This window comes from Phascolarctos cinereus, unplaced genomic scaffold, assembly GCF_003287225.1.
Source record: "Phascolarctos cinereus isolate Bilbo 61053 unplaced genomic scaffold, phaCin_HiC Scaffold_3;HRSCAF=262, whole genome shotgun sequence".
Classification (NCBI taxonomy): Eukaryota; Metazoa; Chordata; class Mammalia; order Diprotodontia; family Phascolarctidae; genus Phascolarctos; species Phascolarctos cinereus.
The window spans coordinates 151,633,262-151,659,662 of NW_027555736.1; the positions used below are offsets into that span (position 1 = coordinate 151,633,262).

Here is a 26,401-nt window from a genome sequence, read left to right on the forward strand (position 1 = left end):
GGAAGAAAGACACTAGGGAAATTTTTCATGAATGTCCTAAAATAAAATGGAAATTTTGCAGCCTTTAGTGAACACTCACAAAAATCTGGTCAATGATTTATTTTACTTTTAACTCTATGCTCACAACACATGATCCCTCTAAAAGATAAGGGAGGAAAAACTAAAACCATCCATTACATGTGATCAGTTTCTTTTACAAAAAAAGAGTTTTATGTTTCAATCTTGTAAGTGGAGTTTTAAACATAAACATAAAAAAAAACAACAAAGGGAAGAAGTACAGTTGATCCAAGTACAGCAGGTACACATGTTTTCATTTTGGGTGGCTAACACTAGATCTTAAAGTTGATTCCCACTTTGTTCTAATCACTAGGAGGCTATGAGGAAGTTATTTTAATCAATCTATCTGTTACAAAGATATTAGAGCCATAATTCATTGAAAGCAGCATTTTATTGATGGATACAGGAGAAATAAAATACACAGTTTCCCAAAAATTAGGAAAATACAATTTTGAAATGTCACTTTCAGTTTAGCAACTTCTCTCTAGTAAGAGTTTCAACAAAATTACAAAAGGCAAATTAAAACTTAAATTTAACATATGCACCCTTACAATTTGTATTCTAAGAGATTCCACTTAGATGTTAGAACAGAAGAGCAGCATTAATCATGCTAATAAAAGAGTTAAATATTCCTTATGAAAAATTTAACACTACATTAATGAGTTTTTTGAAAAATACAGCTTAGAAATTCCTATTCCAGCTATAGCCCTCCATTTAGCAAATGAGGCCAGTTTTCTCTAGGCGGCAGTTTCCATTTTGATAGTTTCCATTTTGATGGCATTTGGCCCTGAGCTTTGTCAGACACCTAGACCCACAATCTGTCTCAGAAAGCACTAACCCTCTAGGGAAAGTCACATTCTCTTTAATGCAAGAAAACTTGGCTTGAAATAGTTATTCTTTTGGCCTTGTTTGGTATAAACAGGGAAACTCCCCCCCCCATTTGAAGAGTAAACAATATTAATAATAAAATTATGACAGTTAAGCTTTTTATAGTGAGATATATTAAACAGCTGGTTCTACTAGACTGTTTACTATCAGCATATCAAACTTTTTTGATATAGAGAATTCTTGCAATTTTCACCTTTAACAATTGTATTTTCCATTAAAATCACAAAGGCAAGTTTTTATGTTTAATTTGCAAAAAAGGTAGATGTCAAAATATAATCGCCTCTCGGTGCAACTTTCCTATAAATAAACTTGAAACAGTTGCAAGACACTTAATATCTATTTTAGTTATTATAGTGGCAAAATTTTAAAGTTGTTGCTAAAGATCTGACACTTTAAGGAATCTAGCACATAATTTATCAAAGAGTTCTTTAATCATCAGAGCATGAAAAATCACTATTTTAAGTAAAAATTAAGACACTGTACTGGAAATTAACAGATAATTTTGAAACTCCTGATAAGATCCAGCCCAGCTATTCCTAATCTAAATATAATCAGTTACAAAGCATTAAGGCAAAAATATCTCTGTAAAAAAAAAGCATAAAATTTATTAGTGTATGAGGAGAAAATCTGTACCTCTAGTAAAAGAAAAGGCACTTAAATTTAAGTTACTTAAATAGAAATGCAACTTGGCCAGCCAAGTTACAATACATTTCTCGACACTACATCACATCTTATTTGACACTGCTCTACTAAAGACCAGAAGGAGGTGTCTTGATTCACTCAAAAGTAGCTACCAACTTGAATGCTCTAAAAGAACTCTAAACAACCTGTTTTAGCTGGAAAAAAATTTATATGGACTCATTTATAACTGATTTCATGTTTTCTAATGGGCACCAAAGTTTTTTTTAAAGTAGTCACTATGACATCAGTAGTAGCAATCAACTGTGTCATTATTTTGACTATAAAATTTGTAATAATTTTAAATATTCTAAATTTCCTCAAAATACACAATAAATACATTTGGAATATAACATAAATTGATGATACTGTAATAGCAACAGACATCTTTCTCATTTCATTTTTTCCTACTAGAAAAAAAAAGTACATTTAATTTCAGTTATGCTAATACAGTAAGACCCATAGCAAGAAGGTAAAGCAGTTGTTCACCACATCACGACTAAGTACTCTAGCAAACAAGCCCCTGCCTCATGCGGATGATCTGTAGTAAGGCAGCTTGAACATCTTCATCCATGTGACCCTTCAAAGTAGAGCAGTAAAGCTTTAAATCACCTTCATTTCCAAAAAATGCTAAAACTGAAAAGGGCTTTAGAAGAGTGTAATATGTTGTGTGACTGATCAAAAGCCATATTCTTGGCATGAAGAGTAAACATGTAAACATGTACAGCTGTAGTATGAACATATTTGCAATAACGTAGCAATAACAGTAAGGTACTATTACTAATCACTGGAAGCAGGGGAGCAATATGAACATGAGAACAGAGACTAACAATACAGTTTCAGAATGTGGATTTTTTTCCTACCTCTAAAGAAAGAAAATTATCATTATTATCTTTTTGAGTAAGCAAAGTAAGGTGTTAGGGGCAGCACGAAGTTATAAATTAGGGGAAAAAATTAGAGAGAGAAATTTTAAATTTAAAAAGAGTTGTGTGATTAAATGCAAAAAGCCAATATGGCCTTCATCCCGTTTTAGGATTCAAAACTTAAATAGATTACAGCACAACACTTCCTATTAATATAAAAGGTTTCTCTTCCAAAATCTGTTTCTGTAACAGCAGGATGTTTAAATTTCAAACATTAGCCATAGTTGACTAAACTGAATTTCTTAGTTAACTTTATGTGCCAGAAGGCAAGATTTTTCAGACGCCAATTGCTTTTGTTTTGTGTTGCATTAGTAGTCAGCACAAGAAAAAAAAAGTTAAAAACAGAAATATAATATCTAAGATTCATTATTACTGCTTCAAAAGAAATAACCATGAAATCTGGGGTGTTAGTTTGGAAGAAACTGTTGTGTCTACTTTAGTCAATACCCAACCCAAATGACTCACTCTCCCCTCTAAAATACATGTCTTTTCACTCAATTCATACCTCTTCCTCCACATTCCCATTACAAAACCTTAGCTCACTTGTTTATCAAGCTCCTGTATCAAATACTACAATGTGTTCAACTGCCACATTTTCTGTGATTTCAAAACAGTATTACCAAAAGTATCTATCTCCTATAATATTCATTCTTCAAGTTCAAGGTCTTTCTTTTTAAGGGCTCCTTGTCATCTGCTCTGCTTGTTCTTGTTTATACTACTCACCTAGTGCCTTTTCTTTATTATCTCCATCATCACTTTTCTTCTAATCTTTCCTTCCACCTCTACTACCCATGTCTCCATGATCTGATACTGTCCATTTATGAAAACAATTCCTATTTTTTTTTCATCTAACATGTAATGGTTTTGCCTTTTTAACAAGCCTTCCTCAAAAACTATTGGGAGGAAAGGTGGAGGATATGGCAGATAAAGTATTGGTTAAAGAGTTCCTGTGGTGAATGACATACAGTATTCACATACAACCACTTTTCTGAGTATGTTATTGCAAAATGTTTTTCTCATTTTCATATTAATTTTACACAGATAGAAAATTTTTCTATCTTGGGCTTCACTGAGCTCAGTAGTAAAGAAAAAAATTTTCCAAAGTCAAATTATTCTCTTATTTAAAATCCAATGTAGTGCTGTGCACGTGCTATTTTTCAAATGATCAAAGCCCTCTGCTGAAATATACAGGACTTTTCTGAACTCCCAAGAAAAGCCTTAAGTTCTTTTGACTCCATTTTTTCAGCATAAGGAGATATGTTGATGGCAATGCATTATCTCCAGATAACACCATTAATGTGTGTCACCACTGTATGTTGCCAAACTGTCTATAAACTAAGCGATGAGCAGATGGAGACAACGCTAAATTTAATATGCTGTGTAGCCATATAGCTTTTAAAATTTCCTCCTGAACATACGCAAGCATGGCTAAAAGAAACACAATTATTTTTAAATAAGCATATGGGGTTCAGCTACTCTAAACATCAATTACTTTTACAGAGTTTATTTAACAAAAGGGGTAGGAGGAAGGGGCTACTTACCTGTGCAGCACTAAGAAGATGCGTCCTATATATTGCAATTACTTCTTGGTGCTGTCTGTCGGCATCCTATAAAAAGAAATGAGAAAATGACTAGAAAGTAATTTATTTCACTCAACTTTCCAATAGACCCTGGAACCTTACTCTAATATTGCCCTTTGACTCCATGAGGTCCTCAAGCATTTATAGTAACCAACCAACCTGGACCCACTTAATATACAATTATATAATAGGCAGAGCTCTAGCAATGGTAGGATGACCTGAACTTTGTCCCACTTCATCAAAATACAGTGTCCCAAAAGTCACAGTGCAGTTTTAAACATTAAGTAACTCAAGTAGTAGCAACACTACAACTTTTGATATACCTTGCATGCAGGAAGTGCTCACAGCATTTATATTCCTTCTAGTTAAAATAGGAAGCTCCAGATGGTACAGCTCACCTCTCTCATCCCCATACTCCATACTCGTGGCCACACTGGAGAGCAGCAACATCTCTCTTGGCCCCTCTGAAGCAGCATCCTTCCTCAACCTTCAGCAAAGGCCTTCACTGTTCCACATCTCCCCAATTCCAAATAAACTAGCCTTTAAATTTTATTTGAGAGTATCTTGTGCTGCATTGTATGAGTATTTTCTCAGGGACCAAAACTGCTAATACAGTGGATTTTTTTAACAGTATCTTATTTTTTCCAATTACATGCAAAGATAATTTTCAATATTCATTTTTTATAAATTTTGAGTTCCAAAAATTTCTCCCTCCCTCCTCATCTTCCTCCTCCCTAAGATATTAAGCAATCTGATATAGGTTATATATGTGCCATCATGTAAAACATATTTCCATATTAGTCATGTTGTAAAAGAAGAAACAAGAAAAGGGAAAAAACCATGGAAAAAAATAAGGAAAGTGAAAACAGTATTTCGATCTGCATTCATACTCCATCAGTTCTTTCTCTGGATATAGATAGCATTTTCCCATCACGAGTCTTTTGGAATTGTCTTGGATCATTGTATTGCTGAGGAGAACTAAGTCAGTCATAGTTGATCACTGCACAATGTTCTTGTTACTGTGTACAATGTTCTCCTGGGTTCTGCTCACTTTATTCAGCATCAGTTCATGTACGTCTTTCCAGGTTCTCTGAAATCTGCCTGCTCATCATTTCTTATACATAACAGTATTCCATTACATTCATATACCATAACTTGTTCAGCCATTCTCCAATTGATGGGCATCCCCTCAATTAAGGGATTATTTTATAACATCATTCCAGTATAATTTCAATAATGCTACAACTTTTTCTAAAAAACAGTAAGTAAAATATTTAAGTTTGTATTTTTAAGGAACATACATTAAAAAGAATTTCTTCTCTGACACTTTTTCTTTGACTGCCTTAACTTGAATTATTTTGTTTGAATTTAAGATACAGTGAAAATTATGTAAACTAAAGCCATGTCCTCAGCCCAAGGAAGGATTTGATTCAATTCAACAAATCTACACATATCAAATCCCTACACTATGCTTCATTACTATTGTAACCAATTCAGTCTTGGCCTTCATAACCTCACAGCTAAAATATTGTAATTCAATTCAACAAACTTTTTTTAAATTTATTTTTATTTCACTAAATATTTACCAATTACATGTAAGAAAAATTTAACAATCATTTTAAAACATTTTTAGTTCCAAATTCTCTCCCTGTCTCCCACCCTACCCCCCTCTTTGAGATGGTGAGAAATTTGATATCACTTATATATGAGGTCATGCAAAATATATTTCCATGAGTCATGCTTCAAAAGAAAAAACAAAAATTAAGAAAGTTTTTTTAAAGTATGCTTGTTTTTTGTTTGTCTTTTAATTTTATTAATTTATTTTGATTTATCAACAATCACTTCCATATGCTTTTGAGTTTAAAATTTTTCTCCCCCTTCCTCCCCACCACTCTCCCCAAGACGGTGCACAATCTGATACAGGCTATACATTTACATTCCTATTAAACATATTAGTGAGGTTCTGAGTAAAAATTAAAAGCAACAGAGGAAGCATCAGAAATAGAAAACAAAACTCAACAGAAGAGAAAAAAAAAGATGGCGATTCAACTTTCACAGTTATGATTATCTGTGTCTTCTTCTCCATCCTTTTTTCCCCGTTTATGCTTTTCTTTCTCCTCTCACACTTCCCCCCCTTACCAGTACTTTGCTTTTGACCACCGTCTCCTTCAGTTTCTCCTCCCTTCTATTATCCCCTTCCCTCCCTTCCCCTTCGCACCCCCTCCCTTTCTTTCCCCTTTTCCCTCCTACTGCCCGTAGGGCAAGTTAGATTTCCATACCTGATTATGTTATTCCCTTCTAATGAGCCAAATCTGATGAGATCAAGGTTCAAACAATGCTCACCCCCCTCCCTTCTTTCCCTCTGCTGTAATAAGATTTTCTGTCTTTTCCTGTAATGTAATTTACCCTTGTCTGCCTCCTCCTTTCTCAGTACATTTTCTAAGATCAGACTAATCCACTTACTTGGATCTCTTTAACCCATTTGATTAGATTTTTTTTTAAATCAAAGTCAACTAATATCTACCCCTTTTATGTATACTCCTTCAACATGGCATAATAACAATACAGTTCTCAAGAGCTGCAAGTGTTATCCTCCCTTGTAGGGATGTAAACAGTCCACCTTATTAACAACATTTTGTATCTTTCTGTCCCATTTACCTTTTTATGTCTTTCTGGAATCTTGTATTTGAAGATCAAATTTTTTGTTGAGCTCTGGTCTTTTTATGAGGAAGGTTTGGAAGTCCCCTATTTCGTTGAATATCTATCCCCTCCCTTGAAAAATCATGCTCATTTTTACTGGGTAGTTGATCCTTGGCTGCAATCCAAGCTCCTTTGCCTTATGGAATATCATGTTCCACGCCCTGTGGTCTTTTAATGTAGAAGCTGCAAGGTCCTGTGTAATCCTGACTGTGGTTCCATGATATTTAAATTGTTTCTTTCTGGCTGCTTGCAGCACCTTCTCTTTCATCTGGTAATTTTGGAATTTTGCTATTATATTCCTTGGCATTGTCAATTTGGGATCTCTTTCAGGTTTTGAGTGGTGTATTCTTTCTATGGTTATTTTACCTTCTGGTTCTAGGACTTCAGGGCAGTTTTCCTTTATGATTTCCTGAAAGATACTGTCCAGGCTCTTTTTTTCATCATGATTTTCAGGTAGTCCAGTGATTTTTAAATTGTCTCTCCTGGATCGATTTTCCAGGTCGGCTGTTTTACCAATGAGGTATTTTATGTTTTCATCTATTTTTTCATTTTTTTGTTTCTGTTTGACTGATTCTTGCTCTCTCATAGAGTCATTAGTTTCCATTTGTCCAATTCTAGTTTTTAACAGATTGTTTTCTTCTGTTAGTTTTTGTACTTCCTTCTTCAATTGGCCAATTGTATTTTTAAGGGATTTGTTTTCTTCAGTGTACTTTTTTTCCAGTTTGCCAATTGTGTTTTTTAGGGACTTGTTTTCTTCAGTGTACTTTTTTTCCAATTGGCCAACCTGTATTTTTTAAGGACTCTTCTACCTCTCTCATTTGACTATTAAAATCCTTCTTGAGCTCTTCTAAGAAGGCTTTTTGGGCTTCAGACCAGTTCATATTCCCTTTTGTTGTTGCAGATGTGGGTTTGTTGACAATGTTGTCCTCTTCAGAATTTCTGTCTTGATCTTCATTCTTCTCATAATATGAATCTATGGTACACTTCTTTTTACTCAGGGTGTTTCTTTATTCCCTGGCCTTTAAAAAGATTGAGCTCTCCTGCTGGGGAACAGAGGGCACTGTACCAAAGCTTCTTGTGTTGGAAGCCTAGGTCTTGGTCACTGGCTTTGTGTGCTGGAGCCTCTTACATCGGCAATTGGAGGCTGTAGGGTTTTGGCAGCTGGAATCAGCAAGGCTGGAACCTTCAGGCAATTCTAGGTTGCCTGCTTTTCCTTTCCTTTAGCTTTTTTTCAGCTCCTTTTAGATGGGTGCTGCAGGGTGTTTATCTGCCTGGGGCCCCTTACTATGCTGCCTCCCTCCTTTCTGCTAATGCAGTGGGAGATTCCTTTGAGGTATAGTGCCGAGGCACCTGGTGTTTTTCTGAGCTGGTTTCCACCGGTTCCCCTGCCCTCAGTGAGGCACTCAGAGGTCCAGGTGTTGGTATTTGCCTGCTCTTCCACCGAGGCTTCAGGATTTCCTCCTGGTTGACAGTTGGAAGCTGTATGGTTCTGACAGCTTGCCTGGTGTTGAGTTGGAATCAGCAAGGCTGGGACTTTAGGAAGACTCTAGGTTGCTTTCTTCAGCTCCTTTCAGATGAATGCTGCAGAGCGCTTATCCACCTTGGGCCCTTTGTGGTGCTGCTTCCCTTATTTTTGCTGAGGCACTGGGAGATCGGTTAGCTGGGCTGCTGCACTGTTGTTACCCATCTTCTAGTTCAGCTGTTCCAGGTTTTTTTTTTCCTAGGGTGATATTTTCTGGGTTTTCAGAGGTTGATAGGGGAGGGTGACAGCGACTACTTTTTTATTCTGCCATCTTGGCTCCCATAAAGTAAGCTTCTATCTACATTCAGAGTTCATCAGTTCTCTCTCTGGAGGTAGGTAACATTTTTCATTATGGCACCTTTAGAATTGCTTCAGAACACTCTCTTGATCAAAGCACCTAAGTCTTTCACAGTTGATCATCCTTAAAATACTGTTGTTACTATGTATAATATTCTCCTGGTTCTGCTCAATTCATTTTGTATGAGGTCACAGTCTTCCCAGGTTTGTCTGAAACCACCCTGCTCATCATTTCTTCTAGCACAGTAGTATTCTATCACAATCATATACCACAAGTTGTTTGACCATCCCCAATTCATGAGCATCCCCTTGATTTCCAATTCTTTGCCACAACAAAAAGAGATGCTATACATACTTTTGTACATATAGGTCTTTTTCCCTTTTCTTTGATCTCTTTAGCATACAGACCTAGCAGTGGTATTGGAGGGGCAAAGGGTATATGCACATTTTTATAGCCCTTTGGGCAAAGTTCCAAATTGTTCTCCAAAATGGTTAGGCCAGTTCACACTATCCAGAGTGCATTAGTATCCCAATTCTTTCACATCTCCTCCAGCATTTCTCATTTTCCTTTTCTGTCATGTTAGCTAATCTGATACATGTGAGGTAGTTACCTCTGAATTGTATTAATTTGCATTTCTCTAACAGTGATTTAGAGCACTTTTTCATGTAACTATAGATAGCTTTGATTTCTTCTTCTGAAAACTGCCTGCTCATATCCTTTGACCATTTGTCAATTGCGGAATGACACATATTCTTATACGTTTAACTCAGTTCTTTATATACTTGAGAAATGAGGCTTTTATCAGAAAAACTTGCTGTAAAATTTCCCCCAGTTTCCTGCTTTCCTTCTAATCTTGGTTACATTGCAAAACCTTTCTAATTTAAAGCAATTAAAATTATCCACTTTGCATCCTGCAATGCTCTCTATTTTGTTTGGTCATAAACTCTTGCCTTATCCATAGATTTGACAATTATGTTTTTTTATGCTCCCCTAATTTACTTCTAATATCATCCTTTATATCATTTATCCATTTAGGTGGTGTGAGATGTTGGTCTATGCCTACTTTCTGCCAAAATGCTTCCCAGTAATTTTTGTCAAATGTTCAGTTTTTACCCCAAAATCTTGGATCTTCAGATTTATCAAATGCTACATTATTATGATCATTTACTACTGTGTATTATGTACCCAATCTATTCCACTGATCCACCACTCTATTCCTTAGCCAGTACCAGACTGTTTTGATGATTACTACTTTAATATTTCTCCAATTGTTTAGATCTATTTTTATTTGTGAGAAAAGTATTTTGTGGTTGTGTTCACATAATCCCTGGGTTTGTCTTGGCAGGTAAATTCCCAAGAGTTTTATACTGTATGCAGTTATTTTGAATGGAATTTCTCTATTTCTTTTCACAGGGTTTTGTTGGTACTATACAGAAATGGTGATGATTTTTTTGTGGGTTTATTTCATATCCTGCAGCTCTGCTAAAGCTGTAATTGTTTCTATGAGTTTTTTAGGTGAAGGTCTAGGGGTCTCTAAGTATGCCATATCATCTTCTAAGAGTGATAGTTTTATTTCCTTATTGCCTATTCTAATTCCTTCAATTTCTTTTTCTTGTTTTATTGCTGTAGCTAGCATTTCTAGTACAATATTGAATAACAGTGGTGATAATGTACACTTTGCTTTACACTCCTGATCTTACTGGAAAGGCTTCAAATTTATTTCCATTATAGATAATGCTTACTCTTGGTTTTAGATGGATACTACTTATCATTTTAATAAAGGATCCATTGATTCCTATGCTTTTTTAGTTTTTTAGTGTTTTTTAACAGGAATGGATGTATTTTGTCAAAGGCTCTTTCTGCATCTATTGATATAACCTTATAATTTTTGTTACTTTTGTATTGATATGGTCAATTATGTTGATAGTTTTTCTAATATTGAACCAGCCTGATATAAATCCCACCTGTTCAAAGTATGTGATCTTTGTGAGATACTGTTATAATCTCCTTACTAGTATTTCACTGAAAAATTTTGCATCAATATTCATTAAGCAAATTGATCTATAGTTTTCTTTCTCTATTTTTGCTCTCCACGGGTTAGGTAGCAAAACCATATTTATGTGTCATAAAAGGAATCTGGTAGGATTCCTTTCAAATAGTTTATATAGTACTAGGAACAATTGTTCCATAAATGTTTGGCAAAATTCACTTGTAAATCCATCTGGTCCTGGGGACTTTTTCTTAGGGAATTCATTTATTTTTCTAAGATAGGATTATTTAAATATTTTATTTCCTCTTCCATTAACCTAGGCAGTTTATATTTTTCTAAGTATTAAACTGTCAGTTTTACTGGCATATAACTAGGTAAAATAACTCCTAATAATTGCTTTAATTTTATCTTCATTGGTGGTGTATTCACCTTGCCTTTTTTGATACTAGTAATTTGGTTTTCTTTTTTAAAAATCAAATTAACTAATGATTTTCTATTTTTTTTAAACTAGCTCTTAGTTTTATTTTAAATGGTTTTTACTTTCAATTTTATTAATCTTTTCTTTGATTTTCAGGATTTGATTTTGGGGTTTAATTTGGAGATTTTTAATTTGTTCTTCTAGTTTTTTTTAGTTGTCTGACCAATTCATCGATCTGCTCTTTTTTTAAAATTAATGTACATATTTAGAGATATAAAATTTCCCCTAAGTACTGCTCTAGCTACATCACACAAATTTTGGTATTTTGTCTAATTGTCATTCTCTTTAATGAAATTATTGTTTCCATGATTTGTTCTTTGCACCACTCATTCTTCAGGACTGAATCATTTAGTTTCCAATTAATTTTTAATCTATGCTTCTATGACCCTTTATTGAATATAAGTTTGACTGCATTTATATCTGAAAGGGGTGCATTTAACATTTCTGCTTTTCTGCATTTGGTTGTGAGGTTTTTATACCCTAATATGTGGTCAATTTTTGTGAAGGTGCCATGTGTAGCTGGCAAAAAGGTATTTATTCCCATTCAATTTTCTCCAGAGATCTGTCATATCTAACTTCTCTATGGTTCTTTTTAGCAAGATGCAATTTCTCTGCTTATTCCTTTTAATTAGGTCTATTTTTGCTTTTGCTTTGTCTGTTGAGCTGAAGCATAATATATTCTGCTCCAGACCCTTATTTTTACTGCGTGTGTGTCTATTTCAAATGTATTTCTTGTAAACAATACGTTGTTGGATTCTGGTTTCTAATCCATTCTGCTATGTGCTTCCTTTTTTATGGTGAGTTCATCCCATTCACATTCATAAATATGACTGCTAACTGTACATTTCCCTCTATCCTATCTACTTGTTTATCCTTCTCTTTTTTTCTTGTCCTTCCTCTGAACTCTGTTTTCCTCATGACCATTGCCTTCTTTTATCTGCCTTCCCTTTTATCATTCCCCTCCTCTCACATCCCCTACTTTTCCTTATCTCCTTCCCCTGCTACTTCTCTTTTGGGTAAGATAGATTTCTATTACCAACTGAATATTTATATTTTCCCTCTCTGAACCAGTTTAGATGTGAGTGAGGTTTAAGCATTGACTGCCCTTCCTGCATTATTTCCCTCTCCACTATAAAAGCTTTCTTTCATGCCTCTTTTATGCGCAATAATTTTTTCCATTCTTCCTCTCCGTTCCCCTTCTCTTGGGGATCCCTCTTTCTCACTTACCTACTTTTTTTTACATCATCCCAACATAATTGACTCATTTCCACATCCTCTTGCTATGTAGTATCCTTCTAACTGCCCTAAGAATGATAAAGTTCTTAGATGATACATGTATTATCTTCCCATATAGAAAGGTAAATTTGAGTCCCTTATAATTTCTCTTCCTTAGGGCTTGTATTTGAAAGTCAAATTTTCTATTCAGCTCTGGTCTTTTTATCAGGAATGCTTAAAAATCCTCTATTTGATTAAATATCCACTTTTTTTCCCTTGAAGGATTATATTCAGTTTTGCTGGATAGGTTATTTTGGTTGTAATCCCAGCTCTTTTGCCTTCCAGAATAGCATATTCCATACCCGCCACTCCTTTAAAATGGTAGCTGCTAAATATTGTGTAATCCTGACTGTGGCTCCACGATATCTGAATGATTTCTTTCTGACTGCTTGAAGTATTTTCTCCTTAACCTGGGAGTTCTGGAATTTGGCTGTGATATTCTTAGGAGTTTTCATTTGGGGATCTCTTTCAGGTGGTGGTCAATGGATTCTTCAAGGTCTATTTTACCTTTTGGTTCTAAAATATTGAGGCAGTTTTCCTTGATAATTTCTTGAAATAGGATACCTAACCTCTTTCTTTGATCATAGCTTCCTGATAACCGAATAATTCTTAAAATATCTTTCTTTGACGATTTTCCAAGTTATTTCTTTTTCCAATGAGACATTAAACATTTTCTATTTTTTTCATTCCTTTGACTTAGTTTTGTTTTTTGATGTCTCATGGAGTTACTAGTTTCCAGTTGCCCAATTCTAATTTTCAAGGAATTATTTTCTTCAGTGAAGTTTTGTGCTTCTTTTTCCCATTTGGTCAATTCTGGTTTTTTTTTTTAAACTATTTTGATCAGTGAATTTTTGTCCCCCTCTTTTTCCATTTGGCCCATTCTTTTTTTTAAGGCAATATTTTCTTCAGCATTTTTTGTACCTCTTTAACCAAGCTACAAATTGTCTTTTCATAATTTTCTTCCTTTGCTTTCATTTCTTCACCTAATATTTCCCCTACCACTCTTGATTTGGAAATTTTTTTTAAGCTCTTCCAGGAATTTTTGTTGAGATTATGTCTAATTTTTTTTTCTTTCAGGCTTTTCTTACAGCTGTTTTGACTTCATTGTCTTCTTCTGAATTAGTGTCTTGATCTTCCCTGTCACCATAGTAGTCTTTTGTAGTCAAGTTCTTTTTTTGTTTGTTTGCTCATTTTTCCACCCTATTTCTTGATTTGAAACTTTATGTTAATGTTGGGCCCTACTGTGGGGCAGAGGGGCACTATCTCAAGTTTCAAGACTTTTCACACAGCTATTTTCAGAGCTAGTTCTGGGAGGCTGGAAGTTTTAGGTGCTTCCAAAGTGGTGTGATCTGGGGTAATATGTGGTCATCACTCTCCTGGTCAGCACTCTGGGCCTTACCTAGGAAGGACCCCTGATCCCCGCCTGCCTATGCTTCTGACTTTCTGTGCTTCAGTACTATGCCCAGTAGTACTTTTCTTCTCACCTCCCCACTCTCAACTTTTCAGCTTCCTTTTGTATATTATCTTCCCCTGTTAGAAAGCAAGCTACTCGTGGGCAGGGATTGTCTTTTTACTTATGTTTGTATTCCCAGTCCTTAACACAGCTCCTGGAACATTGTAAGCACTTAGTGTTTATTGGTTTGCCTTGCTATACTAATAACCCCTCACATTTCCCATAAAAAGGAGAGACATGGTACAATTCTTATTCCCTAGAACCAAACTATTCATTGCAACTAATTCAATTACCTTTTAGTGTGATTTTCATTCGAATTACTGTAATCATATATAGTTCTATTGCTTCTGCTTTCTTCCAATCTACAGTAAAATGTCTTTCCTCAAAACTCACAGTATTTATTCACTTATAGTTATATAATGACATGTAATATTTCTCATGGAATTGTTTTACTTTCCACAGGATTTTGCCTTGTCTTCCTATCTAGATTACAAATGACCTGAGGACCATGTAGCATAACTCTTTGTGTCCCCCACAGAACCAAATGTAGTGTAATGAATACAGTGGGGCAAATACACCATTTTCAAGTACATATAAAGCTATAGGAACTGTCTTCTTAATAGAGAGCAGATAATTCTAGGAGTTCTCTTAACTTTAAGATACCTTAAAAGGGGACTATATTTTAAAGAAGGAAACTTAGAAAAAGATGGCAGAGTGAAAACAGTGACTTGCTTGAGCTCTTCCCCAAACCCCTCCAAATACCTATAAAAAATAGCTCTAAACAAAAGAAGGAAACTTAGAAATCTAATTAAACTTCAATATTATTGTCACCAGAGTATCTGAACAAGGCCTCAGACCTTCTGACTTCTGAATACGCTGTAAAACCCTAAAGAAGACTAGCTATATCAATATGCACCATGACTAAATTTCATATCTTATCAGGTACTTACAGCCAACTGCTGTTGCAGAGATTTCACCTGGTGCTGAAGTGTTTCTACCTGTTGGTTCTCTTTCTTTGTAGAATTCCCACTTGTGTGGGTAAGCTGTGAGAGACCATTAAGGGCCTGTTTTAGTCGTTCCACATCATTAAGCAGTTCTGTTATCTTAGAGAAAAAGTTAAGAGGAAGAAAACAGTTTCTATTATCCACTCATTAACTAAATACTCATTTAAAAATATTGCAGATCTCACACATCTGTGAAGCTTTCCTTCAACTACACTCAGAACAATTTAGAATACTAGCACTTTGGACACATTTATATGACAGGGCAGGAGTGGGGAGTGGAGGGAGGGGTTAAAGGTATGACTGCTACTCTCTGTGCTTGAGATAGATTGGAGTCAGAAAAGCAATTGAGGAACCAACAAACAAGGGTATTTGAAGGGAGCAGGGACCCAGGTAGAGAATAAGACTGTGCTTCAAGTACTGTTTATTAGGGAGAATGGAGATAAACTTGTAGGTCTGCAGATAATAGCAATAAGGATCTGGACAGACTTTAATAAACTTTTAGGGAGGTGACTGCTGAATGATGGTGGCAGAAGGGTCTGAAAGTGGCAGTGGAGAACAAGGAATATACCAATACCTTACCACTAGCATGGCACAGTGGATAGAGTGGTATACTTGAAGCCAGGAAGACCTGAGTTTAAATGTCACCTCTGATATTTAATGGTTGTATGACTATAGACAAGTCACTTAACCTCTCTGAGCTTCAGTTTCCTCATCTGTAAAATGAGACTAGATGTAATGACCTGTAAAGTCCCTTCCAATTGCATATCTGTGATCCTCCTCCTGGCTCTGTACATCATAGAATGTGAAAGAACAGCTAATATTAGAGAGTCTCAAGAGATATGGTATCTCCCACCATTTAAGAGGGAACCCAGGGAATTCACCCTATCCTTTCCCACTCAGTTATTTTCCTGGACTTCATGGTATCCAGAAACTCATCATTCTGTAAGATGAAAGTAACTCTGAAACTCACAGTTCCTCAGGACCCCCTCCCCCTGCAACCCCCCCTCCCTTTGGCTTGAGAAAGGGGGGGAGGGGTGGATTTTGAAGAGCTTCTCCCAGATGCTCAATTTGACGAGGGTACCTCAGGAATTTACCTCATTATTTCCCAGCCCAGTTACTTTGCTGGACTTTATGATCTTTAGAAACTCTTATTTCTGTAAGATGACATCAACTCTAAAACTGTTACTTTCTCAGATCGTTTCCTATCCTGGCTACAGGACTTCCATCACGCCCCTGCACAGGGTAACCTTCCCCTATCCCCCTTTTCAGCTTCTTTTTTTACATGCTGTCTTTTCCCATTAAATTTTGAGCTCTTTGAGGGCTTGGACTGTTTATTCCTTCCTTTGCATCCCCAGTACTTAACAAAGTTCATGGTACCCAGTAGGTGCTATGTTTATTGACTGACTCCAGTATCTTCAAGAGAAAACCAAGCCCGAGTGAGCAACAGTAAATGTAAGAAATTCAAGATAAAGAGAATTTATAGATCATAGATTTTCAACTAGAAAGGACCTTAGACAGTCACTGAGTTCAACATCTTACTTTTACAGATGAGAAAGAGTGATTGGCCCAAAGTCACACAGATAATAGCTGGCAGAGCCAGGATTCAAACTCAGGTGCTTTGAGTCTAAATCCAGTGATCTTTTTAAAAGAAAATTCTGAGGGCACAGTGAGAAATAAGGCAAAAAAGGTTACTGATTAGGGAAAGGTGAGATATGAGTTGCATAATAAAGGGTGTGATGTAGTGTGCTTTACAGAAGAGAGAAAGCATTCTGGAAAAGAGATGCAATATCCAAAGGACTCAGGGTGGTTGGCAGCCAGTGCTGAACAAGGGAATGAATGGGCCATTAGGGTAACTGGTGTTGGAAGGTGACAGAGGAACTGCATCCCCTTGGATGTCAGTATCTAGAGAGCAGTCCCAGTTACCTTGTGCTAATTCTAGCTGTCACCTCAGCACATAACAGCCTTCTCTTCTTCTGAACTATGAGAGTACTAAGTGTCTTTCATTTGGCACTTAAATACTATCTTCTTAGCTACAGTTTTGGAGGGGAGTAGGGGGGATGTAGATATATCTACAAAATTTCCTAAATGAGACTGCAAAAACCTGAAATCAAAGCCTTTCATATGGCTTTGCATCCTCCACAAAATGAAGCTTAGTACCTGGTTGCTGTAAAAAGTATATTTAGTGCATTTTTTTTAATTGCCCAAGACAATTAGCATTTTATGTACAAGGAGTCATCATAATAAATCTGAACTTATTATCATGACATAATACTGGGTTTCATTTTCCAACTTATAATCATGAAAATTTACTTATTGCCTACCTTATTGTCTTTTGATTCTATTTGTTTGGCAGACTCCTGCATTCTTCTTTGTAAATCAGTAATTGTTGTTAAGGATTTGTCACATCTCTCTTTCTGGTCCTTAATTTCTTGTTCAATGCTCAAGCTCCTCAACTGTATCAATTCCTTTTCATCCCTTGCAGATAGTTCTGCCTTTTTGGCACGGGCAGCCTCTTCACAAACTTCCTCATACATTTTATTCAAGGTGGTCATATTTTCTGTTATATTGGTAATTTGTGCTTCTAAGGCATTCTTCACTCTGTTATATTCTGATAAATCAATAACCTCTCTAGATTCTAATTTCTTAAATGCTTGCTTCAAATTCTGAATCTCATCCTGAAGTTTTGAGATCTTTTCTGTTTTGTCTTGACTTTCTTCTTCTTTTTCACTCAGTCTAGCTTTCATGCACCCAACTTCTTTCTCTAACGCTTCCTTTATCTGCACATGTTCCACCAGGGACATAGAAGAGTGCTTTTGATTCTCTAACATCTGTTGCCATTCAGCCACTTCCCGCTGAGCTTCCTCATGGTGCCTCTGCTTGTCCTTAAGCTCTTCTTTCAGAGCCTCAATTGTGCCATTAAGCGAGTTTTTCAGCTCTTCAACCTGCCCCAAGGGAACATGTTGTTTCTGCAAAATTGCTTTTACTGCAAGTACTTCAGAGGTCTGTTTGGCATTTTCTTCCAGAAGTTTCTCTTTCTCACTTTTTACCTCTGTGTACTTCTCAGACAAATCCTTTAGCCGTCTGTTAAGCTCTTCTGTTTTTTGGTTTAATGTTTTTTCCAATTCACGGGAATTCTTGATGAGAATATCCTTATTCTTTAAATCTTTCTGGATCATGAGGATTTCATTCTTTAACTTTTCATTTTCTTGCTGACATTTCCAAGCCTCCTCTTCCCCTACACTGCATCTTTGTGTCTGTGCCTGCAATTGATCTTTGAGTTCCTTCACAGTGGCTTTAAAGGTTTTCTCTCGCTCTTCAAAACTAACAATTGGCGCATACTTTAGCTTAATGCATTCTTGTATTGTATCAAGTTCCTTCTTCTGGGCTTCAATCTCAACAAGCAATGCTAAAATCTCTTCTTGACCCTTATTATATTTTGCAAGTACTTCAGCATTATTTTCCCGTGTTTCTTTTAGACTTTTGTTAACAGCATTCATTTTATCTTCATGCTCTTTTATGCTGATAAACTCAGCTTTCATTTGGTTCTTAGAATCTGCTAATTTTTTTTTTAATGTTCCATTCTCATCTTTTATTTGGATAAATTCTTGTTTTATACCTTCAAGTTTTCTTTTCACATCTGTCAATTCTCTGTTAGTTTTATCCAATGTACTACTTAATGCTGCTTTAATTTCTTCATGGGTTGTAACAGGCACATACTGCTCAGTTATAGCCTTTTTCAATTTTGCATTCTCAGATGTGATTACATGCAACTTTTCTTTTCCATCACCACATTTTTTATTAAGTTCTAAAAGTTCTTTTTTGAGTTCAGTGATATTGGATTTTAGAGCCATTATCTCTTTTTCATGCTTTTCTAGAGGGATATATGTAGCTTCAAGACGACTGACATTCTTACTTAAATTGGTTTTTTCCACCATCAGCTTCTCAGTTTCCATTTCTCTTTCTTTACACTTCTGTGTCACATCCATTACTTTTTTGTTCAAATCATCAACTGTCAAAGCATGTGATTTTTTCATTTCTTCATTCAATTTTAAAGGAATATAATGAGTTTTCATCTCAATTGTTAAGTTCTGCAACTGTTGGCTTAGTAGCTTATTATCTGCACAAACCTTCTCAAGTTCTTTCTGTAATGTCTGATTCTTAAAAGTTAACTCAGTGATCTTCTTTCCAAATTCACCTGACTTTTGTTCAAATTTGTCCTTAAGTTGTTCATGTTCTTCTGGCCTTACATGTTGAGAGAGTTTAGCTTTATAATTCTCAAGTTCTCTCTTTAACTGTCTAAATTCAGCCTGTGATTTTTCATATTCTCTTTCCATCTCTACAAACTTTTTTGCTTTCTCATTCACTTCATTTGATAATAAGCTCTTCATGTTTTCAAATTTTTCTGGGGGGATGGAGAGGGCCAACTTTGTTGCTAATTCTTTTAGCTGGCCTTCCATCTCCAAGGCTTTTCTTCCTCTCTTCTCTCGCTCTATTTCAGACATGCTAAATTCTTTCTGCAATCGCTTATTTTCTTCTACTAGTCTCCCTTCACCCTTTTTAAATTCCTCTACTAACATTTCATTTTGTTTGATTTGGTTCTTCAGCCTTCCCTACTTCAGCAGAAGCCCCCTCATATTTTGCTTTCATTTCTTTCAACTGCTCCCTTAGTTCTTCGGTTAATCTGTTACTTCCTGAAGCTGCTTCATTCGTCAAGTGCTCCTTCAGAGCAAGAAAATGAGTCTGCATTTGCTTTACTTTACCTTCTGAATCGTACATTCTCTTTTGCACATCTTTTAAAGCATCTTCCAATTGCTTTATCTGTTCATCAGAATCCTCCTTGACTCTTTCACATTCTAATGCCAAAGCCTTGCATTCTGCCACTTTATGGGCCAGTTCATTTTGGAGCTTAATCTTCTCTTGTTTAGCTGAATCACAAAAGGCTCTCATGGCATCTAACTCTTTCTTTAAAATCTCATTTTCAGAAATGGCAGTTTGACTGGATAAGGACAGTTCCAATGGTCTTAGCATGGACCTTGTTTGTATGTGGGCTGGCACTGGAATACCTGAAGATGTATACTAGAAGGAAAGAGAGAAAAAGATATTGATTATATAAAGCCTAAAGAAAAAGTATTAATATACTTGTTTGCTAGGTTTATAAAAGTTCATGGAACTATTTATCCAAAAAGTTACTAGTCATAACAAAAATTTATTTGAGGTGGTAAGAGAAATTTTTTGTTGTACAGTTGTTTCAGTCATTTCAGACTCTTCTGTGACCCCATTTGGAGTTCTCTTGGCAAATATACTGGAGTGAGTTGCCATTTCCTTCTCCAGATCATTTTACAGATGAGGAAACTGAGGTACACAGGGTTAAGTGACTTGCCCAGGGTCACACAGCTACTGTCTGAGGCCAGATTTGAACTCAGAGATGAATCTTCCTAACTCCATCCACTGCTCTACCTAGCTGCTCCCAAGAGAAATTCTACAGCAAAGTAGTAACAACTAATTCTATTCATTAGTCTAATATAGTGATTCTTAACCTTTTTTTCTGTCATAGGCTCCCTTTGGCAGTCTAGTGAAGCCCAACAACCACTTCTTAAAGTAACGTTTTTAAATGCATAAAGTAAAATATATAGGATTGAAAAGAAAACAATTATATTGAAATACAGTTGTCAAAAGATTTTGAAAACAAAGTTGTGGACTTTAGATTAAGAACCCATAGTCTAATACCTCACAGGGATACAAAATGGTCTTTTTTCCCTTCTGCTCCCTACCACACACCACAATTCAGTTCCATATATGAATACACAAATCATTTTTTGTTTTATATTTTACCCATTTTAAAACACAGAACATCAGGTTTGGAGTGCTTCAAGATACTGACAGAAAGAGAATCTTTATATTTATTAAATAAATTTCCAAGTATAATGTGTTAACTCAAAATTTTCATAGGACGGATGACCAAAATCTATCCTCAACTCAATTTTATTTTTTAAAAAATATCAACTATGCATGACAATTATAGTATTTTAGAAAGTAAGGTGTGTACACAGATTATAGCAGAAAGTCTGTAACCCTAAATCTAGTAAAAAGGAAGAAAATGGGGATTTTCTTAAAGAAAAGAAAAAACATATTTATTAGAAACATTAAAGGTTGTAATTAACAGTGCCCATCAACTAGAGAATGGCTGAATAAAAATGAAATGGAATATTATAACACCATAAGAAATGATGAAAGAAACGTGAGATCTATGTGAATTAGTAGTGAAATAAGTAATACAAGAAAAATAATTTATTTGAAGGATATATGTAACATAGTAAAGAAAAACAACGTTGACAGACTAGAAGTACAGAATGAGACATGTGGCCAATGGGTAGCTTTTTTTTTTTTGCTTAAGAAAGGAAAGAGTGTCTGAGTATTTTTTTAAAAATGCTCAGAACAGAGCAGAAAGAAGTTTAAAGGGAGACACAAATAGGTACAACTTTGAAACTAACATGTTGAATTAATTTAATACTTGTAAAAATAAACTTTATAAACTTATGGTTTCATATATAATCTTTTTATAATTTTTGTATATGGAAATGTTCATGTTTTATCAAATTTTTAAAAATGAAAAATAATTTTTAACCGTTTACTTTGATTTCTGTTTATGCCTGGATCTGGGTCAGTCTTGTCTCCTAGAGCTTGTGCATGGGATCATAGATTTACACCTAGTGATACCACTACTGTATGTACAACAATGAGTTAAAAGAAGAAGAAAATGGACATATATATGTATATACACACACACAAACACATATCTATATGTCAATAACTGCACTTTTATCTTTTAGCAAAAAAATGGAAACTAAAGGGGTGCCCAATGACTATGGAATGGCTGAACAAATAGTGGAATATTATCGTACCATATGAAATGACAAAAGGATGGATCATTTGTTAGGAGGGTTGTATTTATTTTTATTATTATAATTTAGGAGGTGGATGGTGATAGTGATCCAAAGAGAGAGATAAAAAGAGAAAGAGACAGAGAAGGAGAGACAGAGAGAGACAGAGAGAAAGAGAGAGAAGCTCCAATGAAGCATTTAAAAAGAACACACAGAAGAGAACAGAAGGAGATTCAGACAAGCTGAACAAGTTTCAAACTAACGTGCTGAATTTATAACATACTTTTAAAAACACAGCTTGAAACTGAAGATTCACAGTATCATATGCAATTTCCCCTTTTTATTTTTCTTTGTATATGGAAATATTCAAGTTTTTAAGTATGGTGTGTTTATAAAGTTCAGGATAACAAAATTTTTTGATGAATTAAAAAAAGAGCTATAATTTTACTTCATTAAGAGTTTTAATATATTAACATCTTACAAATATCAGTAATAGGACAGAGTACAATTATAACAAGCTGCCGATTTTATATTCCTCTATCCCCAAGAACAAGCATAAAATTGGGAGGGAAAATGGGTGTTACAGATCTATGATTTCAGCAAAAAACTTCTTTCTCCAGAAGCAGAACAGCAACTCATCCATGACTTATAGTCTTACTCAACTGCTTCATGAATTTTGAGGTTAAGTGACTTGCCTCTAATCTGTATAAGGTAGAATCGGAACTCAATACCAGGTCTTCTTGACTACAAGGCTAGCCCTCTAGAAGTTCACTATGCCACAGGGTCTCTCAATAAATATTTAATAAGTAACATGAAAATGATTTTAAGCACTTTGTTTTAATACGATTATAAATGCTAATCAATTAAATTTGAGCTATCCTCAAATAGACTAAGAGAAAGGAAGCCAACAACATAGAAGCAAACATAGCAGTAATTTTCTCCAAATGTGCTTATAAAGCAAATCTTAAGCTATGATGTCCTGGTGGAAATTTATCAGTAGCTAAAATTATTATTAAGTTCATTGACAGCATCTACACTCTAAGTATTCATTATTAAGAGTTTATGGGGGCAGCTAGGTGGCGCAGTGAATAGAGCACCAGCCCTGGATTCAGGAGGACCTGAGTTCAAATCTGGCCTCAGACACATAACATTTACTAGCTGCATGACCCTGGGCAAGTCACTTAACCCCACTGCCTAGATAGATAGATAGATAGATAGATAGATAGATAGATAGACAGACAGACAGACAGACAGACAGACAGATAGATAGATAGATAGATAGATAGATGAAAGAAGAGTTTATGCCTAAGATTCTTAAGTATGTCTCGTTGACATTTTACATTCCTTTAGAAATCATAGAACATAGCTTTCCTGTGTGTTGTCTCCCTCATCACGATGTGAGCTCTTTGAGAACAGGAGCTTTTACTTTTCTATTTACATCCGTGGCACTTAGTACAAAGCTTTATACGTTATCAAGTACTTAATAAAAGCCTTATTCATTCATTCATAAAACTTACAGCAAAGAACTTGTAGCTTACGTAATCTAACACAGTTATTTTATGGTTGAGAAAAACTGAGGCCAAGAGACATTAAATGACTTACTCAAGGTTAATGGCAAATAAAGGTCTCTTCCCATAACAAAATGTGGGGAAAGTAGAAGAATAAACAGAGAGGCATATACTTTAAAAAAAAAAAAACCTAGATCACTTTCTCACTTGAAATCTGATTTTCATTAAAGTTAAGTCTCTGGAACAGCCTTGTTTTAAAATGCAAGTAAAAAGTACACTAATTCTAAAAATAAAAGATTGTTTAAAAACTGTTCATGCCTCAGCTCCTCTTCATATGTACAAATAATTAAGAGCTGACTGAGGGGGGCAGCTAGGTGGCACAATGGATAGAGTAACAGTCTTAGAGTCAGGAGGACCTGAGTTCAAATCCAGCCTCAGACACATAACACTCAGTAGCTATGTGACTCTGGGCAAGTCAAGTCACTTAACCCCAATTGCCTCGCAAAAAAAAAAAAAGGCAAAAAAAGAGCTGGGGAGTTATTAATGAAAACATGTTAACAACAAAGAAAAAGAATCTTGACTCACTTAAGTTACTCTCAACAAAATTACTTCAGAGAGCACCAGAATGCTAAATCTTTTTAAGCCAGCCTTTGCAATGGACAACAAACCTGTTACAAAGCACTAGAACTTGTTTCTCCAGCAAGTAATTTTATAAATACATAAATTCTGTTTAACATAAAATGGCATAAAAGCATAAGTAAATAAGAGTGTATTTTTTATTTTTGTTCAAGAGAAATAGTTACCTGTGATTCTGTAACAAAAATTTGATTCTGCTTATGAAGCATATCTTCTTTTCCTAAATTAACAACAAAAAAAGTAAATTATAATCTAATCATGCAAACATAAAGTTTAAATGTTAGACTGGTTCTATAATCTCAATTTATTACATACAAAGAATAGAAAAATGAGAGAAATATAAAAATATACTTAATCCTAATAGTTTTTACATAAAATAATCTATTCTGAAAGGTAAAGATATTAAAATCACAGAATAAAAGAACCCCGAATTAGAAAGGGACATAGAAGATATTGGTGCCAAGAGTCTAGTCTATATTCTAGCTAACAAATCATCCAGCCTTTTCTTGAAGACATACAGTGAGAAGAAACCTGCTACCCCCAGGGCAGTATATTCTGCTTCATTCAACCCAATTCAGTGAGAAGTTATTAAGCACTTACATTGTGCTAGGCACTAGTGATACAAAGACAAAAATCAAATAGTTACTGCCTTCAAGAAGCTTATATTCTATTTGTTAGGAAACTTATCCCATGATCAACTCTAAATCTGTCTTTCTACAATTGCTTCTCACTCTGCCTTCTGGGACTGAGAAGAAAAAAGTTCAATTCCTCTTCCATATGACAGTCCTTCCAATATTTAAAGATCTCTAAAAGCATGATAGAGAGAAAAAATTGTTGGATTTCAAGCCTGAGAACCTGGGTTCAAATCCAAGTTCTATTATACTACATGTAGGGAAAGTCACTTGACCATTCAAATTCTTGTTTCTTCAAGTATAAAATGAGGGGCTTGTATTATATGATCTCTAAGGTCTTCTTTCAACCCTAAACTTCTAGTCTTATGTCTTTTCTTCAACAGGCTAAACATCACCACCATCCTTCAACTTATATATGGCCAGATCAGGCCTGCTCCCACCCTGGTGGCCATCCTCTTCAAACTTGGGAGATGATGTTGGCTTGTAAATGTCATTTCTAAAATGAGGTGCCTAGAACTGAAACACAATATTCATAACGTATTCTGATCAGAGGGAAAAACAGTCACACTATCACCTCTCTAGTCCTGGACACAAAAGCCTCTTGAACTCAGCCTAACACTGCTTCATTTGCCTAATAATGAGCTTCTGATTCATTAAAAAGCCCAGATCTTTTTCAGGTGTAGCTACTCCTATACAGCCTGTACTTCAAAGTTGATTGTTTGAACACGTGCTATTGGGTCTTATCTCATATTTAACTGGCTATGTAACACTGAGTAAGTCACTTCAGCTACTCCTCTCACACTAGAAGTTTTTTAATCTGTGTAATGGGGCTGATAATACTTTCACTGCACACTGCTGTGAAGAAGACAGTTTTAGTAAGCCTTAAAGTGCTATAAAATGTGTTATTATTAAAATTCATGACAAGAGGGAGTATAACTAATCATAACTAAGTTGAATTGAAATAAAAAAGGATTAAGAGACATTAAAGGTGTATTTAGCTAGAAGACTATGCAAAATAAAAGTACATCAATTTTAAATATGTATATATATGTAATTAATAACTTGGCAACAAGTTTTTTTTAAATCGATTTTTAAGGAAATGCTATCTGTCTCTAAAACCAAAATACACACTCCCTAAAGGATCAGTGTTTAGGGGACAGAACCAAGCCATTTATGAAGGAGAAAAAACAGTTCAAAAGCCACACGAAAAGTTAGAGGACTGCAGATTTAGAGCTTAGAGATCAACTAGTCTAAACTCCTCATTTTACAGATTTTACAAGAAACAACTCCAGACACTTGCCCAAGGTCACACAGGTGGTAAAAGGCAGAGCTAGAATGTGAACCCAAATTTTCTGACTCTAAATCCACCACTCTGGCTACTATGCCATTCTACCTTTCCAAAAGAAAGTAATCAAAACACTTAATAAATGAAGAAAAGCAAATCAAAACAAGCTTAAGATCCACTCTACATCACTAGAATATGCAAAATATTTTTAGATAGATAAAATCTAAGATTAGCAGGACTATGGGGAAACAGGCACTTAAATACATTATTAGTGAGTCCAAAGAATAATCCAAGACATTCTGGACAGCAAAATACCATATATAGTAAGAACACTAAAACTGATCATACTTTTTATCCAGTGGCTCATTGATTGGATTCTATCCTCCCAAAAATCATTAGGAAAGAAAACAGGTTTTATCCATACTAAAAAAAAAAATCTGCTTTAATTGTAATAACAAAATATTGGAAACTATGTATTAAAATAAATTATGGTATGTTGATATAGTGAAATATTATGTGGTATTAAAAAAACAAGAAAATTTGGACTTACATAAGTTCATGCAAAGTAGAGGAAAGAATGAGAAAAGAGAAGGGTTAGGGAGGCAGTAGACAG

The 26,401-nt window shown here is 35.1% G+C and overlaps 1 protein-coding gene across 1 annotated transcript in view; it reads right to left on the bottom strand.

The window, feature by feature from the left end:
* Window positions 1-429: 429 nt before the first annotated feature.
* UACA (uveal autoantigen with coiled-coil domains and ankyrin repeats) overlaps window positions 430-26,401 on the bottom strand; it is a 109,446-nt gene continuing 83,474 nt past the window's right edge. Inside the window, 6 exon segments of the mRNA XM_020982095.2 lie at window positions 430-2,203; window positions 4,088-4,153; window positions 14,793-14,945; window positions 17,168-19,450; window positions 19,452-19,922; window positions 24,039-24,091. Coding sequence (XP_020837754.1) covers window positions 2,132-2,203; window positions 4,088-4,153; window positions 14,793-14,945; window positions 17,168-19,450; window positions 19,452-19,922; window positions 24,039-24,091 — 3,098 coding nt within the window. The 3' untranslated portion in view covers window positions 430-2,131.